Source organism: Gossypium hirsutum, chromosome A04 (genome assembly GCF_007990345.1).
Source record: "Gossypium hirsutum isolate 1008001.06 chromosome A04, Gossypium_hirsutum_v2.1, whole genome shotgun sequence".
Taxonomy (NCBI): Eukaryota; Viridiplantae; Streptophyta; class Magnoliopsida; order Malvales; family Malvaceae; genus Gossypium; species Gossypium hirsutum.
In genome coordinates, this window is record NC_053427.1 from 6268571 (window position 1) to 6287040 (window position 18470).

Sequence of the window (18470 nt, forward strand, 5' to 3'; positions counted from 1 at the left end):
TAGTCAAAATAAAATCACTCGAATATATGCTCTCTAGAATCATCAACACTATCTTGATCATATCTCTACATTCTAAGAATTTAATTGATTCACTCGAATCCAATCCAATCTAATCTTCAGATTACCAAAGATGTAATATATGAAAAAGTATGTAAAATTTTTTAGCATTAATATATACAATGCAAAACTTGATAATTTTTTTTTAATTGATACCTAAAATTTTTTGAACTAAATTTGATTTTATTATATTTTAATATATATTTTTTATAATAATATTTGAATGCGATGATGTAGCATTAATAGCGAATGATAAATAGTTTTCATATTATGACACGGGGAAAGTATTAATAAAATATAAAACATAATATATGGCCATTGTACTACGAACTTTAGAAAATATAGTACGTAATATATTATTCTCAAAATTCATGATAATAGGTTAAAATAAAATAAAAACTTAAATACGAATATTTCTAAAATTATTTATTCTTGGCTCTATTTTTTTATTTTTTAATATATTTATTGGAGCGAGTTCTATAATTAATTATTCACATTCTGTAAGCTCATTGTAAGAGTAGATGCTGGTCATGAGTTTTAAAACTACTCCATACCGAAGACGAGAATCAAACCTCGACCAATTAAAATAAGAGAGACCATTGCTATTTTAACTTCCTGTAATTCTGACTCTAATTTCTAATTTAAAGAAAATTATGATTTTTTTTTTACTTAGATAAATTTGGAGGCAAGTAGAGAGTTCTTGAATATTTCCTTCTTTACTCATTTCGGCAGCTTAAAGAAAGAAAACAAAGAGCTGATGCAATTCCTTAAATGGCTCAAGCAATTTTTTGTTATTTTATGGTATTTTTTTAGATTTTCAGATTATTTTTTATTTTTTAAATTTTTAGTCTTTTATATTTTAATTAATTATTGACGTAATATATATATATGTAGATTTTACGTTAACAAAATTAATAAACATTATTATTTTCATTCAATTTTAAATAATTTAATAAAAATAAAAAGTTTAAGAATTAAAAGGAAAAGAAAGGATTTCTTTAATAAACTGGAGAGAGAAAATCATTTTAATTAAAATTAATTAGTGATGTATATGCAAATGTGGGCTAATTTATTAACCTAAGGAATAAGGGAAAATTGAGTGGTCTATGACAAATAACTTGCCAACCAAGGAAGCCTGAAAGTCTACCAAGGTGACCACTTCTCCGTCTGCTTAGATAAGGTTTTTAGATTCTTTGCAAGTGATTTATTGTTGTCAACATCTCAACATATTTCCCTTCACTTTCATTATTTATTGTTCCAACGTTGTTTAAATCAGACTCAATCATATCAGTTGATTAATTTAGTTGGATAAAAAAATATTCGAACTATTATGTTAAAACTGATCTATGAAACTGGTTTGAACTAATTAAATTAGATTAAAAAATCGATTAAATATTTTTTTAACTTTTATAATTTTTTAATAATTTATTTAATTAAAATATATGAATCAATCAAATTAAAAAACTTACTATCTAATAGATTTAACCATTAATTCGATTCTAAAAATTGAACACCTCATTTTTCGAACAAATAAAGATATGAATATTATTTATTATTGTATTTGAGATAAGTAGATGGTACAATTTTGAGAATCGTTTTCTTAAATATCTTATTCTTTTTTAACTTTGCAAGTTAGCTCAGACATGCGAATATAGCCTTTTTGAAGCTGTCAAGATGACCATGCAAATACTGCTCCATTCATTCTTATCTGTTCATAAAAGTTCTAAATCTCATGGTATTGTATTTTCAAATTCATAGTTAGAATCCATCAAGTCATTACTTTATTAGTTTAGTTGGTTTGATTAATCAATTTGATTCGATTAAATAAATTATTAAAAGTTCATAAAAAAATATTAGTTTAATTTTTTTTAAGTTCAAATTATCTATACTAATTTTTGAGTAATTGATTTAATGCAATTTTTTAAATCGATACCTCAATTGTTTCTCGATCTAATTAATTCAACTGATCGATCTAGTCCTAACCAATTCAAACAAAGTAAATAAATTACAATTCAAATTTCACATTTATTTTCAAAATCGATTAACATGAATTATATTCTAGTACAATGGTCTTTATTTCAATTGATATGTGATTTATATAATTATATTAATTTTAGTAAAAGTATATTAAATATGATAAAAATATTTTAATTATGATTTAATTTTTTATTATTATATACGTTATTTAAAATTTAAACGCATAAAATTATTTGCAATGATTAACATTAAACACACTATAAACAATTGATTTTTAGAAATAATAGAATATATATTAATTAAAAAATGGATAAACATCAAAACTATACATGAATTTTGATGTAATGTATAACATCATACATAAACTTTAATTTTATGCTATTTTATACATGAAATTTTAATTTGATTAAATTTTTATAAATTACTAGCAACATTAGTAAGTTAACACAATTTTTCATTGATATATTATATGTACAAATTATTATATTAATCCAATATGAAAATAAATATATGTGTTCATTTCTTTAAATATGTATAATTTAAATCAAAATTAAAATTTCATATATACATATGACTCGCAATTTAAATTCATGTATAAACTTGCACATTAAAACAAAATTTATATAATTTTGATATTTATCCCATAATGTTGAAGTTCTTCCAATGAACTTCCTTTTTCTTCCTTTTTCCGCCGCTACATGCAAGGAATTTTAGCTCTTTTTGTGTGTGTGTGTGTCTACATTGCTATCATTATTATGCCCGAATTTTGATGCTCTGAACAATAGGTTTTCCTAATTTATGCCTGCTATTTTACGAATTTCAACTAGATATTTAGAAGGATCTTTATCAAGAAAGGAAAAAAAAGAAAGGAAAGCATAATGATTAGACATCAATAAATTTTAACGAAAATACTAATCATTAACAAAGACTAAATCTCAAATTTTATCAAAGTACAAGGACTAACAGCATATTTTAACCTTGTTTCTTTTATCCCTTTCCACTTTATTTGGTCCATAAGCCCCTCTGCCTCTAATCTTAATCAGTTGCATCCTCAACCGGTGGAAGTATCCATGTACTCAAAGCTTGTAAAGTAAAACACTCAACTTTGTACCAGTAGGCATCACTCAATGCAATTAGAATGCATGTTTAATGGAAAGTCCTTCATCAACCCCTGATGAATCCTTCTCCTTTACAATATCAATATTTCGAAATTATATTAGGATCAATATAAATTTTTAAAATAAAATATAGTTAAAATTGTAGGCTCCAAATGTGAAATTAGTACAGTGACACTTACCATGTGCTACTGGAAGTTGACAAACCTAGAAATTGCTAGAAATAGCTTAAATTACAGAAGAGAAGAGAAGTGATATTTGCTTACCACTTCTACAAGAATCTCTCAATGCAGGTTATCAAGGTGGATTTGGGAACAGCACCAATCACTGCATCTTTCTTTTCCCCATTCTTAAAGATCATAACAGTCGGAATGCTTCGAATTCCGTATTGAGTTGCAATGTTGGGGCACTCGTCGGTGTTAACTTTGTAACACTTGAGCTTCCCGGCGTAATCCTTCGACAGCTCGTCAACTACGGGGTGTATCATACGGCAAGGTCCACACCATGGAGCCCAAAACTCAACCAGCACAGGCAATTCACAATCAAGAACAAGTGATTGCCATGCATCTTCCTTCACTGCTGACACTGCAAGTTTCCAAGAGCAAACCAAATTATTGAAGGAAATTAAACCGTTCCTTCATTCTCTCTTTTTCTTCATCCTTCCTCCTAATTGATTGTGTCTTTATCTTCAGATAAAACTGCATCATTTATTTGCTTGATTTTATTACTTTTATTTTATTCTAGTAATCTTGTGTAAAGTGTTACTACTACTCTTATATAAACAGGTCATCAATGAGAATACCAAGTTTAGTTTGTCATAATTCTTTACTTCTATAAAAATAACACAGGAACATACAAAGTTTAAGATTTTGTCATAATACCCAAAAAAAAAAAAAGAAAAAGAAAAATTCATACAAAAACCAAATAATTCTTTGGCTGAAATAACAAAGTTAAATTTTGATGTGCATGCTCCTCAAGATCAAACCCACCAAGTACTATTTTATTTAAAAAGCATGAAAAGACAAAAACATCCTCATATTAATATTTGTTACTTAGTATATAAAAAGATATTTTAATAATAATATCACAATTGAGTTACTACTCGGTTGACTTGTGATACTATCTCAATTAGGAGCTTTTTATATCTATAAATATTTGTTACTTTGTATATTAAAGAATATTTTAGTAATATCTCTACCGAGTTGATGCTAGATTAACTTATGACATCAAGTCAATCGATAGCAGTATAGCTATATATATTTCACAGATATTAGTTCTAAATACAATGGCAAGGTAAATCAGGTAATAATGGCATGAACTCTCCGCTGTTCTTTTATCCTCTTTCATTTCTGAACTAGCAAACAAAACAAATTTCAAGATCCCTTATTTTTGTTTTGAGAGATAAACCATGGACAGTGTTGACAATAATAAGAGCCAGTCAATTGCAATAGTCAATAATGGCCACCTCTTTCAAGAGAAGTCTTATAAAGTGTCGTCTACTAGAGAGACAAACTAATCCCAACAATGATCGGTATTGCCCCTGGGTCGTGTCGATGTTTTATCTCCCACCTCCACCAAGAGCCAATGTGCCGTGAGCCTCTAAGCAGTGATCTATATGCCACAGGTCAAGGGCTCAAACCCCTCCAAGGTCAAGATGCTCACGTCCCCTTGGCGAGCGATTGTGCGTCCACGTACAGCTCGGTTTCTCGAGACACTCCTCTTATATGAACCAAGCTGCTAACGGCACTTTGGCTCCCCGCAGAGACGAGAGACAACATCCTGACATGACACGGGGACAATACCGAAGATTATTGGATCCAATTAGCTGCTCAATAGACGAAACTTCGAAGGCTTCTACCGAAAGACTTTCACTCAACAAGTCCTAATAAGTTTACTTTCAAGTTTCAACCTATAAGTTTTTGAGTTCAAATCTTGGACAGAAGAATTAGGAACTCATTGAGATGTAAAACAATTACTTCCTTTTTTATAAAACCCAAAACAAATTTACCACCTTTACTAAAACAGAATCAGTTAATTCTACTAAAATCTTATTGAGTAAACATCCCCAGATTAAACATGTAAAATCAGCTAGTTTGTAGCTCTATAAACAAATGATTTTATTTAACACAAATTAATTTCTTTTTTTCATTTTCACCAAATAATCCTTTCTAATTTCTTCCACTTTCCTTCATTTTCCAAACAACCAGTCAACTAAAAGAACAATTATAGCAAAGAAGACAAATAAATCTAACCAAGTGAAGTAAAACAAAGGAACTAACCATCAACAGCGGTCTCCTGGGCTTCACATACTACACGGCCACCTCGACCGCGTATAAGCGGCTCCCGGATCACCGATCGGAACAACGGAACCACCGACGCCGACGTCGATTTACTCTTGAGACCACGAAATCCCGGTAATCTAACGGATATTCTCCGATCGGAAACCGAAGAATAAGGGGCAGAAGCAGCGGTGGTAATCGGAGAGAAAGCAACCGTTACGGAAGCCATGGGGGGGAGAGGAAATTAATCGCAGGAAACAAAAGAGGAGATTTGGATGAGAGTGAAGGATTTGGAAATAGTGATGTCTTGTATGTTTGGAGGGGGAAAATTTGTTGGATTATAGTTAAAAACGGAAATAAATTTCTTGGATTATACGTGGGAGACGATTATTGGTATGCTAGGTTGGGATAATGCCACGATGGCTTTTACAAATGGATTAAATATTACACACGTGTCAATTAAGATAAAACGTAGGTGAATTATTTACAACCCATTTTTTCATGGCTAAATATTTTTGTGGCTGTATTTTTATTGTTTTGGTGCTTGTGTAAATGTGTTTTGTGTATTTATTTTTGGATTATTATGATTTTTAAATGGTTTTTTTATATTATGTTTGGAGTTGGAATTAGAGTTGGTCTATAGATTAGGTCACTCGAAAAGTGAGATGATTTAGGTAAAAATATAAATCTGAAAAATGGGTTGGGACAGAAAATGAAGTATGTTTTCCAAGCGGGTCGGGCCTCGGGTATGAGTGTTTTCAACCCGAGTCTAACCTGACCCAAAAGTATCGGTACTCTTAACAAAGTATCAGTACCTTTCACAAAAGTATTGTTGATACCCTGCCTGGTATCGATACATTGTAAGGTTTGATGTTTTGAAAATTAAAGAAAAATTACCTGAGTATCGATACCCTCCCCAAGGTATTAATATATTCCCTATTGTATCAATGCTATAGGCTTTAATATGGGTCAGGTCAAGTCGGACCCGGGTTTAGCATATATAATCTGGGCCTATCTTAAGTAAAAATTTAAGTTTAATTTTCAGGTCGAACCAAACTCGGGCCTATCAATTAGGCCAAAATTTTGTTAGGGCTTGAACTTGACCTAGTGGCAACTCTAGCTAGAATCTAGGAAGATATAATTGATGGTGACAAAACTTTGAGAAATTTGTGGGCATTTATTGAGGACAATGATAATAACTTTTGACAAATTGAGTGAAGTCATGATATAAAAAAAGGCAACCGTGAGATATAAGATAAAATTGTTCTTTCTGGTAGGTTTATTAAGATTTTGTCAATTTCATGTGATTTTATTCCATAGAGTGTATTTATTTATTTATTTTTTTGTGTTTGGGATGTGAGTTTGAATTTGTTAAGTGAACTTGGGGTTCATAAAACATTGAGGAACTTTTGGGTACATTGAGGAATTTGTATCTCATGATGCAATTCAGGGAATGGATTTATTGATATCTATTTTGCAGAGTACACTTCTTCTTATGTGAAGATATGTGTTTGAATCACTGAAGTTGCACCATAGGGTAGCAAAACTTTTAAGGGCTTGTGTCTACTGTCTACCAAAAGCGAACAATTTCAGTTTGTATCTTGCAACATGACATTTTGTAGAGTACATTCTTTTGTGTGTGAATATTCGGGTTCAAATCTATGAAGGTGCACCAAAGGGTAGCAAAACCTTAAAGGGATTGTGGCTACCAAAAGAGAATAGTTTCAATTTATATTTTACAACATGACCTAATAGATTGTGACATTTATAATTTAATTTTTAAATTCTTAATAAATATATTATATATATGTAAATATATCTCAATTGCATACTATAAATATATTCATATGCAAAAATACATTTGTAAAGTTACTAATTAGACGTAATAAATTAAAACACATCAGAACATGTAATTGAGAAACTAAAATGAAGAAAAAGAAAGAAAATTCATTAATTCTCAACACATATTTATGCATATTATAGGTAAAAGAAATTTCCTCCCATGAGCAACACATAAAATGGATTACCTGTTGAGCTATGACAATATTATCATTAATATTTCTTACGGAAATAAAGCTCACTTGAGTTGGTACGATTAATTTAAAAAATACTAACTTAAATCGATTCGTAATAATTTTCATCACGAGTTTGTAAAGCACGGTACACAAACTGATAAGCCTGAATTTTGAAAGGTGTTTCCGGCTATGGGTTTTGGGAATTAGACTAGAATTGTTCTATTCAATGATGGCTCCATTAATTGCTGCATGAAGACTCCCTTCACCAATTACACACCAATGGTCCGACGTTGTGCCATTAATTCTGAAAAAACATAACATGGAGTCCATCTCAACTCGGAATAGTAGTTGTGCCATTAATCCTGTTTTTCCCAATTTGTGAAGATTGCAAAGAGAGAAAGAAGGATTGTTTGTACAATTGAACCAACTACTATTCCAAGCCAAAGGCCTCTTCCATTTAGATGTCCAACAAATCCTAGTATTATTCCCACTGGCAATCCAATGAGATAAAATGCTCCAAGATTTACATAGGCTCCTATATATTGCCATCCACATCCTTTTGCAACTCCTGTTTGAAATTTTTAATTACAAAACATTCCAAAATCCAAATCCCATTATTATTTATTTAAAACCAAGCATTTGATTTAAGGTTAAGAATGAAAGAGTAATGAGAGATTACTAACCAGAAAGAACGACTTGAATGCTATCAGTAACAAGTGAAATGCAAAGCAAAGGAGCCATTGTAGCAACATGGTTCACCACTGCTTTCTCATTGCTGTAACCATATCCAACTATGTGTCTACTGAAAAACAGAGCCCCACTCACCATGACTGCCTCTGTGATTGCCATAGACATTCCTACCTTGACTGCCTCGCGAGCCGATTCGGGGTTCCCGGCTCCAAGTTCATTCGAAACTCGGGTGCTGTGGATCAGTACTCAAAGCTTTAAAATCTCTGGTTTTCTTTAAATATTTGTTAGAAATAACCAGATTTACAGAATACCTTGTTGCAGCTCCAAAACCATAAGGGACAGTGAAGTGTAATGTTGAAATTGTTAGGCTGATTATAAAGATTCAATGCATTAGATTCATTGGTATTAAGAACAAGGTAAACTATCACTAAACTATGGTTAAGGTTTTGTTTGGTTACTAAACTATTTGAAAGTTTTTATTTAAGTCACTGCTTGAATTTTAATTCACAGATTCGTGACATCCAAAACTATTTTATGAAAAAAATCGATCTGTAGAAGTGAAGGGAAAAGAGAGATTTCAATTGGTATAGACAATGCGAGCAGATAAAGCTATATATATATAATATTGATTTTAACAGCTCATAGACTTAAATGAAATTTTTTAAATAGTTTAGTGATCAAAACAAAAACTTAGTCATAGCTTAGTTATTAATGACATAATTTAAACTAAAAACAATAACCAATTTATCAGTTCAAAGGTACCAAAGTGGAAGATTACCATATAGATAGTACTGATGTCTCTAGCTTTGGATTTGGTAGAAGGCCTGATAGCAAAGTTAGCAACTCCATTGACCACCATTTCAAGCTTAATTGATAGCAATGGAAAACCATTTGTGAGACACAACATTAAATGTAACAATTAGTGCCCAAAATGATAAAATACCATAGAGGCTCCTATATTAGGAGTCAAATTATATTTTACTCTTTTTACTAAAAAATAGTAAATTAATCTCAATACATTGAATCAAAAAGTAAATTGGTAATTCTATTAAAAATTAAATCCACTTCTACTATTAAAAATTGGTACATGTATGCCAGTACGATGTACACATAGCACGCCATGTATCATTGTCCAATTAGTTTGTCAACTATACGATTCTAAACAATGTATGAAATTTTTAACAGAAAAGATCAATTGAGTTTTTTAACTAATATAGAGGGACTAATTTACTTATTTTTATTATTGCAGGTGATAAAATGCAATTTAAATAACTTTTACCACCCAAGACTGATTTTACAAGAAAGAAAACACGTACCAAACCATTATAGCTGAAGGAACACCAAGGCGAAAGAACTGAGGGACACCAAGAAAAGCATCTTTGGACAATGGTGAACGAGTTTTCTCACATGTAGATGAATACTTTACATAAATCCCAAGTATGATCACATTCAACCATGTTGATAAACTAAAAGCTATTGCAGCTCCAAGATCACCTAAATCCAATTTAAACACAAGAATCCAACAAAGAGGCACATGGAAACACAGTATAAAAATTGAAGTTAAGAGCATTGGTAGAATCACACTTTGCATTTGTAGAAATCGAGTCAAAGGTTTAAGGATGGTGCTTGCAAATAGTCCCGGGATTAACCATAGGGAATATTGGCGAGCTTTGAAGGAGATAAGTGTATCTTGGCCAACAAGAGGTAACAATTTGTCCATGAATATCCATAGTATGCAAATGGGAGGGCAAACTAAGATGAGCGAAATGATGGCACTGTAAATATAGATTCCAAGCTTTTTGTATTGTTGTGATCCATAAGCTTGCCCACATAGAGTTTCCAATCCACCAGCCATTCCTGACTAGTTTGAATGACAAACATTCAATTAGTTTAAGATGCTGCATCAATAGAGCAGCTTAGCAGAAGAAAGAGTAGCGTACCAGAAGGCTAAAACCAGTGATATTGGTGAGGGATGTAGCAATGGCGACGCTAGAGAGAGAAAGCTCACCAAGATGTCCTACCATTATTACTGATACAACTTGCACAAGGTATTGTAGAACCGTCACCGCCACCATTGGTGCTGCTATTCGACTTCCCTTCTTCAGCTCTTCTATATATCCACCCCAACTCGTTGCCCATTTCTTCTCATCTTCTCTCTCCTCCAATTTCGCCATGCTTTTTTCTTATTTTGAATCAAATATTGGGGGAGCCAAGCAAATGAACCCAACTCTTTATAAATTATAAACTATGTTTATTTGGATTTCAAGCTAGAATCAAACAAATAAAGGCATAATCTCAAATGATAAAATAAAGAGAAATAGACCAAAAAGTGAGACCATATCTGGCTTGAAATCAAAGCTGAATGATGTTACAGTTATTGCATTTATTACTTTCCCAATATTATATTATAATCACAAAGCACAAAAGATCCCAAAAATGTATTCTCTAAGGATATTTATTTAATAATACTATACTTCTAAGGTAGTATTCCTGTCATTGTTATAATAATAAGTAGACAAAAATATTTTCAAGAGATCTGATCTTTGGTTAACCTCTATGAATTTTGATTTTTTATAATTTTATAAATGAAATCATTAGTATAATTATAGATATAGAATCAATTTATGTTTACATATTGCATATAAAAATAAATTGATGTGTTTATTCTTTTAAGAAATATGTAACTGTGTGTGCATTTGAATCACAATAAACATTTCATTTACACCAAATCAAAGTTTATGAATTAAATTTCCAATAAATCAAAATTTTTGCTTAGTTTAAAAATTATCTCTTTTTATATCTTTAAGAATATCATATCGTATTTAGGTTTAAACTTTAAAAAATATTAAAAAAATACACTTTAATTTTTTTTTAACTTAACAAAGTTATCCTATTTAATTTTAAATTTTATTATTTTATGTTTATTATTTTATGTAAATTTTAGTTATAAATATTTAAAAATAAAGTTCACATTATATTAATTTACTCCAAATAAATAAAAATTTAAATATGATTTAAGTATGTAATTTTTTTGTAAATTTATTTAAATTTAAATGAACTAATTATATAAAAATTTCTATTAATTAAATCAAAATATAGTAGATTAACCTACAATTAACTTCTAAGCTTTCAGACTAATTTTTCTAATAAAATTTGTTATAATAAACTTTTGAACATATTTATGGGAAAATTATAGCAAACCCTTTAAACTTTTAAAAATAACAAAATTGTCATATATAAATATACTATTTTATTATTTTATTTAAATTTAAGTTACTAAATATTAAAAAATAGAGTTCACATGATATTAACATATATTGAAAATTAAAAATATTAAATATAAAAAATATAAATTTATTTAAATTAAAAATCAATAATTTTGTTCTATTTAATTATGACATTTTATTCATTTATTTAAATTTAAATGACCTAAATATATAAAATAAAGTCCATTAATATAATTAAAATATAGTAAATTAACCTACAATTAAGTTATTAAATTATAAACTTTTTGTTCCTTTTTAAAAAATAAAATTTGTTATTATAATATTTTGAACATTTAACAATTTATATATAAAATTATAGTAAATGGATACATAATATAATAAGCATATATAATTTTATTATTTTATATAAGCCATGAGTATTGTTGGGGATAACATCGATTAAGCAACGAGCAAAGTGAAGAACATAAGAATTGAAAAAATCAAAACACAAATTTTAATGTAAAAGCTCCTCAATTGGGGATAAATGTAACATCACAAAAGTTGAGTTAGTAGAATGGGTAAACTACAAAAATAGTCATTTTTGTTTGCCTCAGGTTACATTTTAGTCACTTATGTTTGAAATGTTACGTTTTAGTCACTTATGTTATTATTTTGTTACGAAGTGATCACCCTTCCATTAATGATGCGGTCGTTGAGAGCACCAAAATATCCTATTCCCTATAAAATAATGAAAAAGAAATAGTAAAGGGGAAGTAGGGTTGAATCCTCAGGGACCAGATTATACGAATGCTTGTTTCTCGAAATCCTGGGCAGAATCGTGCCCAAGAAAACCTGCGTTCCTGGAAAAAATAAAATAAAAAACAGAATTTAAGAATTGATTTTGGATGCGAAAATAAAATAAAAACATAATTTAAAGTTTACTGAAATTATGATTACAAAAATAATAAAAATAATAAAGAGAGTTTTAAGAGAAAAGAAATTCTTATGGGAAAGTTCCAGCCTCTGGTTGTCTCATTCCGCTTTGGGCTCAATCCTTGACTTTTGGATGATCCTTCTCGACTCAAGTAAGCCAGTTATAGTGGAAGAGGACGCCTACGACCACCAGCTCCAAAGATTAGACTTACGATTTTTAGGGAACCTGACTCTAGCCAGTAATCTATGCTAGATCAACGCTTCTCAATGGCGAATCCCACGCTATTTTGTCTCTTTGGCTCGCCAACCTCTGACGCAGTAATTTAATGAACTGACTGTGCAATCCTTCCAAGACATACAAAGCGGCCGCCTTTGCATATGCTGAAAAGCTTACTTCTTAAGGGCCATGGACGGAAGCGTCAACACGTAGCGCGGAGAAACAATGAATACTTGGTGAGAAGGCTAAGTATGGATTCTAGGCCTCAAAAACCCTTTTTGGGGAATATTGACAACTTTCGGCTAGATGGATTTTAGTGGCTCATGATAATGGTGGAAAAGTAAATAAATATAAAAATGGAAAAGGGAATTTTATTGAAAGAAAATATAAAGAAACAAAAGCCTAGACTTTCATGGGGAGAGAGTTTACAGAAAAAGATCCCCAAATAGAGTCACTTCACCCCCTATTTATAGTGCTAAGGAGATAGTCTAATTGAACTTAAATTCTAAAAAGATAAATACATTTAATTAAAGATAAATAAAGATAATTAAAATAAAATCCTAAATTTGAATAATCCTAATAATTATCTTAATATTAATTATCCTAATAGAATAAAATAAAATAGAGTCTTCCAAAATAAAATCTCTTCTATTTGCTTTTAAGTCCTTGTGCCTTCCATGTTCGCACTTTTGGCACCATATTTGTCCCACGTTGCATATTGGCCCCTTTAATCTCCAAATTGATGCTTTTTCCCTTGAATTTACTTTTTGCCTCCAATTTAGTCCCTAAAAGATAAAAAGACATAAATAGCTCAAATTAGTAGGCTAAAGCTCAAAATAAACACATGATTAATGTATAAAAACACGTCTTTTTAGAGTATTATCAATTAAGTTCCGTTATCTCCCTAACGGTAATCCTACGTGGCAGTCCAACTAGATTTTAAGTGCCAACTTGGATTTCCTAATGGGATGAGAATAGATTTTTAATTAAATAAATTTAATTAATTAAAAATTTTAAACCCTAAATCTTAGTTAAAAAACCATTCATCTCCCCCTTTTTTTATTTTTCTTTTCCAGATGACTAAGAAAGTTATTATCGTCAGAATTTTTTAATTCACATACAAAAACAAAAGAGGATTCAATGGAGGGTCCAGGTATGTCTTCTTCACCGATAAATTTATGTTCTAAGACTTAAAATCAAGTGGTTGTTGACAAATAAGAAGATGGTAATTGTTTTTGTTCCTAATCATTGTATTTTCCAATTCTTCACGTTCTTGAATAATTGGTTTCTCAATCTGATTTTTTCTGATCTAAATCGCCTTGTTTGTTCATAATCTCTTTATGGGTATCCCTTTTCTACTACTTAATACGCTTCTTTTAGTTGTTAATATTGATTATTTTAAGTTGAAATTTTGTGGGAACTCATATTTTTCCGAGTAATCATACAGTTAATCCTGCAAATGAATATCCATATCCTTAATAAAATTCAAAAATTATACTCACGCAAAACTCAAGGCTGGCCATGGATCCTATCATTCAAGCTAAACATCTCAGCATGATCTGATTTGCAAGGCCCCATTATACTATCTGTTGTTATATCTGCTGTTACATCTGATTTATGTCCTGTATCTTTTTATTTTTCAGTCTTCAAGCAAAGTTATCAGAATTTTTGATGAGCAAATTAGTATCTTTGAGTTATTGGAAATTGGCGTGGTTTGAATTATGAAATTCCCTGTTAAAATGGTTTTAACTATAGCTTCGGTGGAAAGAAAAGAATTGTAGTTTTTGGATAAATTCTTCAAGTATAGGGTTAAGGATCGATTTTGCTTCGTGTTAATCAGTTTGGAGAGATGATTATTAGATTGTTTTGAACTGATTTTTTCTCCTAGGATTTCGACCTGATACCGTCACTAAATCGATTGAAGCAATGAGGGCTGCAATGGCTCTTGCTGCTTTGTAGTATTGGCTAGGTTGTTTTGTTTTATTTGTTTTCTAAAAAACTGTGTTTGAACTTATTTGAATTGTTCACAACAATCCTTTTTGTATTTCACTGATTTTGCAAAAAAAAAGGAATAGTGTAGCCTCTCTACGTTTAATTTTTAATTTTGAAGCAAAGAGATAAAATTTTAAATGTTGTAATGTTGAATGTCTAAAAATTTGACTTAGAACATAATAAGGACTTCAATCTTACTATCATTTACAGTTTTACCTATTTGCTTTGAAATTAAATGTAAGACTAAATTGTTCGCTTTTATAACAGAGGGATGAATTTGCTCCTAAGTTTAACCTAAAATCTTTACTGTTGAAGTTTGTATCATTTATATTATGCCTAATGTCATTATTTCCATGTCTTTGTGTTTAGCATATTCCATTCAACTTTATATTATTTCCAATACAAGTAAATTAAGGGTTTAAATTTCTCTCTCAAAAAAAGGAGAAAGGTTAAAAAATTTAATAATGTAGTTATTCAAAAATAGTTTAGTACTTGTTTTTATATCTGAATATGGTGTTTTCTTTTTTCTTTTAAATGTGTTATGTTTAACTTTCTTGAAGAGACAGAAAGTAATTATGTTGCTGTCTCCCAAAACATGGACTTTAATTTTAACTCAGGTGTAGTTCGATGCAAATGTATATGTTCAGCTTTTCATTTTAACTCAGGTGTCAAAATGTGAATAATGATTATTGTTTTCATGTTCTAGATTATGTATTTTAATGCTGTCCAAATGCGAAAATCGACTGCTGTTCGAATGTCCTAAAATGTTTATAAATTCATTAGTAATGTTGTTTGAAATTGAACTGAAGTTGATATAATGTTTTTTCAGGTTTGAATTGTTGTGCAATTTGTTGATACTAATATAATGTTTTATTTTCCTTTTTTGGTTTAGGGTTTGAAGTTGAACAAAATACTTTAGGTGGAGATTTTGGAAGAGAAGCGTCTGACTCAGATGATAGTTCATATAAAGATTATGAGCCAGGTACTTCTTATTCTAATTCTTTTGAGTCTGATGGTGATAGGGCAGATGAACCAGAGGTTGAACTAGTAGGTGAAATGATACAGAAGGAGTTAGACCACTTACTGGGTTCAAGTTTTTAGGGTTTAGAAGATGATTTTGATAGTAACAGTGATGATGATTTGAATAATGACGTTGATTATGATAAATATGGGAATAAAAGGTACCCCCTATTCAATCCTCAAACTGATATGAGGAACCCTATATTGATAAAGGGTTTGGTTTTCCCTAGTAGAGACTTTTTAAAAGATGCAATTAAACAGTATGAGAGGATAAATAGGGTAGTAACCAAACTAACTAGGAATGACAAGCTTAGGGTGAAAGTAGTTTGTGTACTTAGTTGTCTATGAACATTATAGGCATCCAAATTAAATCCCAAGAATCCAATGGATGGGAGTTGGCAAATTAAGACCTTATTCAACCACCATAAGTGTGGCAAGGTAATGAAAAATAAGAATATTACTTCAAAGTGGATGGCTAGACATTATTTACACAAATTTCAAGTTGATCCCAATTATTCCTTAACATCCTTACAAAATGATATTAGGGTGGATTTTGGATCAATAGTTTCTCGGACTAAATGTATGAGAGCTAAGATTAGGGCTCTGGAAATAGTTCAAGGGAATCACAAAGCCCAATATGCCAATATATATGATTATCTACTAGAGTTAAGGAGAAGAAACCCTGGTACAACAACCATCTGTAAATTAGACTGTAGGCTATTTCAGAGGCTTTATATATGCCTTGAAGCATGCAAATTATGTTGGTTAACTAGTTGTAGGAGAATTATATGGTTAGATGGGTGTTGGCTGAAGGGATATTAGGGTGGACATTTGCTTGCTGTTGTTAGGGTTGATGCCAATGATTGTATATATCCAGTGGCTTTTGCTGCAGTTGAGAGTGAAAACAAACAATCATGGTTTTGGTTCTTTGAGTTGTTACAGAGGGATTTAGAGATCGACAACTCCTACAATATATGCTTCATGTCTGACAAACAAAAGGTACTATAAATTCATAGTATACACTAAATTGTTTATATAAAAACGATTGCTTGTCATGTTGTTTTAATTGTTTTACAAGGTTTAATAGAAGCGATTTTTTTGTTGTTCCCTAATGCTGAATCAAAAAATTGTGCCAGACATCTTTACAACAATTTTAAAAACATTGAAGGATTTAAAGGCCAAGTTATGTGTCTTACTTACTGGAAAGCTGCTAAAGCAACTTTTCCAAGACAATTTGAAGAAGCAATGTCTAAAATGAGGTCACTGTCAGAATCTGCTGAGGCTTGGCTGTGTGACAAGGATCCAAGAAATTGGTCAAGAGCCCACTTCTCAACTAGATACAAATCTGATCTACTACTGAACAACAACAGTGAATAATGTTTCAACAAGGTTAAAATTTATTTTTTAAATATGACTATTTATCACTTCATGTTGTATAATTGTTGTTGGAGTTATTTAAGGACTTGCTCTCCTTGCAGATTATTTTAGAAGCTAGAGATAAACCCATCCTAACGATGTTGGAAATAATTAGAAGAAAAGTCATGACTAGGTTGGTTTTTATGAGAGAGGCTGCTGAGAAGTATCCTGGACCTTTATGTCCAAGGATATAGAAGAAGTCTGAAATAGTTAGTTAGTCCAATAAATAAGTTTTGCTAACTCTTTTTTACTTAGCTTGAATTCTGTTGCTTGGATAGAAAAGTTTTTAACTTTAAAATGTTACTTTGTTTATAGTATATGGCTGGTATATGTTGGAAATGAGAAGTATGAGGTAGACTGTGGATTAGGCAACAAGCATGTGGTTGACCTCCTCAACTCCTCCTGTTCATACAGAAAATGAGACTTGTCAGGAATCCCATGTAAGCATGCTGTTTCTTGCATACAATTACTTGCTGTGAGCCCTAAAACTTTTGTAAATACATGTTATACTGTCACTACCCAGTTGAATATTTATAGCTACTTGATTAACCCTGTAAAAGGTAATAGCCCTAAAACCCTAATCCTTTATGAAATATTATTTATTTATAAAATGTGTTTGACACCTTTAAATTTTTGTGTATAGGTCCTATGCAATGGGAACATGTGAGGGACATGGAACCCATTCTTCCTCCCATAATTAGAAGGCCCCCAGGAAGACCCAAACAAACAAGGAGGAAAGAAGTAGATAAAGTAAGAAAGGGTGGACCAAAATTGAGCAAGACAGGATAACAAGCTAACTGCACCAAATGTGGCAAACCAGGCCATAATACAAGGACTTGTAAAGGGATTGTAGGGGGTAACCAAATGGCAAGCCAATCATCGAGCTTGCAAAGTTTGAACCAAGCCACTTCAATGGATAACACATCAAGCCAACCACCTTTAACCCAACAAAGCTCAAACCTGACAACAAATTTTAGGGCCAAATTACCTTTCAAAAGGAAATCTGTTTTGTGAACTGTAACACCCCTTACCCGTGTTCGACGTCGGAACAGGGTACGAGGCATTACCGGACCTAATCACTAATCATCATATAAAAACCGATTCATAAATTCACTCTAATTTAAAACTTTTTCAAACACATTCAAGCTGTCCCTTAAAAAGAGCTTACAAGGCCCATATCATGTTTTAATTCAACCACACACATAGGCAAGCATGCACATTCATAAATTGCATCATTTAATTAATAACATAATCAAGACTATCTATATTAAATGACTTTATACAATAGAGACCTTCAATTAACATAGGTCAGTATTTTAGGCCAATTCCTAACAGCTTAATAACAATTAAACGAGTCTCCATACATGCCAAAGACTTAAAAATACTTTAAAACCTTTATATATTGATCAATAGTTTGATAGCATGATTTAACCTCCGACGACCTCCAACTCGAGCTAACATCTGCGATACTATAGGAAAAAGGAAAGGAAGGGAATAAGCATTATAGCTGTAATAGCCCAAATTTAACCGGGCCTTAAGACCAAATGAAAATA

General features: G+C 30.9%; 2 protein-coding genes across 3 annotated transcripts; both read right to left on the bottom strand.

Annotated features, from left to right (window-relative positions):
• Positions 1-2927: 2927 nt before the first annotated feature.
• LOC107948643 (thioredoxin) lies at positions 2928-5828 on the bottom strand. The gene is made up of 3 exons (XM_016883264.2): positions 5429-5828; positions 3416-3734; positions 2928-3221 (listed from the first exon to the last, which is right to left on the bottom strand). Exons 1-2 carry the CDS (start codon positions 5655-5657, stop codon positions 3421-3423), a joined length of 543 nt encoding a protein of 180 aa, XP_016738753.1. The 5' UTR covers positions 5658-5828; the 3' UTR covers positions 2928-3221; positions 3416-3420.
• A 1618-nt stretch (positions 5829-7446) lies between these two features.
• Positions 7447-10467, bottom strand: LOC107948641 (protein DETOXIFICATION 14). 2 transcript variants are annotated; one of them, XM_041110814.1, is made up of 6 exons: positions 10074-10213; positions 9450-9990; positions 8912-8998; positions 8445-8501; positions 8127-8365; positions 7447-8011 (listed from the first exon to the last, which is right to left on the bottom strand). In XM_041110814.1, exons 2-6 carry the CDS (start codon positions 9986-9988, stop codon positions 7800-7802), a joined length of 1134 nt encoding a protein of 377 aa, XP_040966748.1. In that variant the 5' UTR covers positions 9989-9990; positions 10074-10213; the 3' UTR covers positions 7447-7799. The 2 variants fall into 2 exon arrangements, with proteins under 2 accessions (XP_040966748.1, XP_040966747.1); XM_041110813.1 differs by having other exon boundaries at positions 7449-8011; positions 9450-9994; positions 10074-10467.
• Between the last annotated feature and the right edge of the window lie 8003 nt (positions 10468-18470).

Excerpts from the sequence above, each read along its gene's own strand:
- LOC107948641 (XM_041110813.1), bottom strand. The coding sequence starts at position 10,307 with ATGGCGAAATTGGAGGAGAGAGAAGATGAGAAGAAATGGGCAACGAGT. Across the intron at positions 8,999-9,449 it reads CCTTCAGCTATAATGGTTTG|CTTGAAATGGTGGTCAATGG; the intron begins GTACGTGTTTTC and ends CTATCAATTAAG. Across the intron at positions 8,502-8,911 it reads ACATCAGTACTATCTATATG|CCTAACAATTTCAACATTAC; the intron begins GTAATCTTCCAC and ends CTTTATAATCAG.
- LOC107948643 (XM_016883264.2), bottom strand. The coding sequence starts at position 5,657 with ATGGCTTCCGTAACGGTTGCTTTCTCTCCGATTACCACCGCTGCTTCT. Across the intron at positions 3,735-5,428 it reads CCAGGAGACCGCTGTTGATG|TGTCAGCAGTGAAGGAAGAT; the intron begins GTTAGTTCCTTT and ends GGAAACTTGCAG.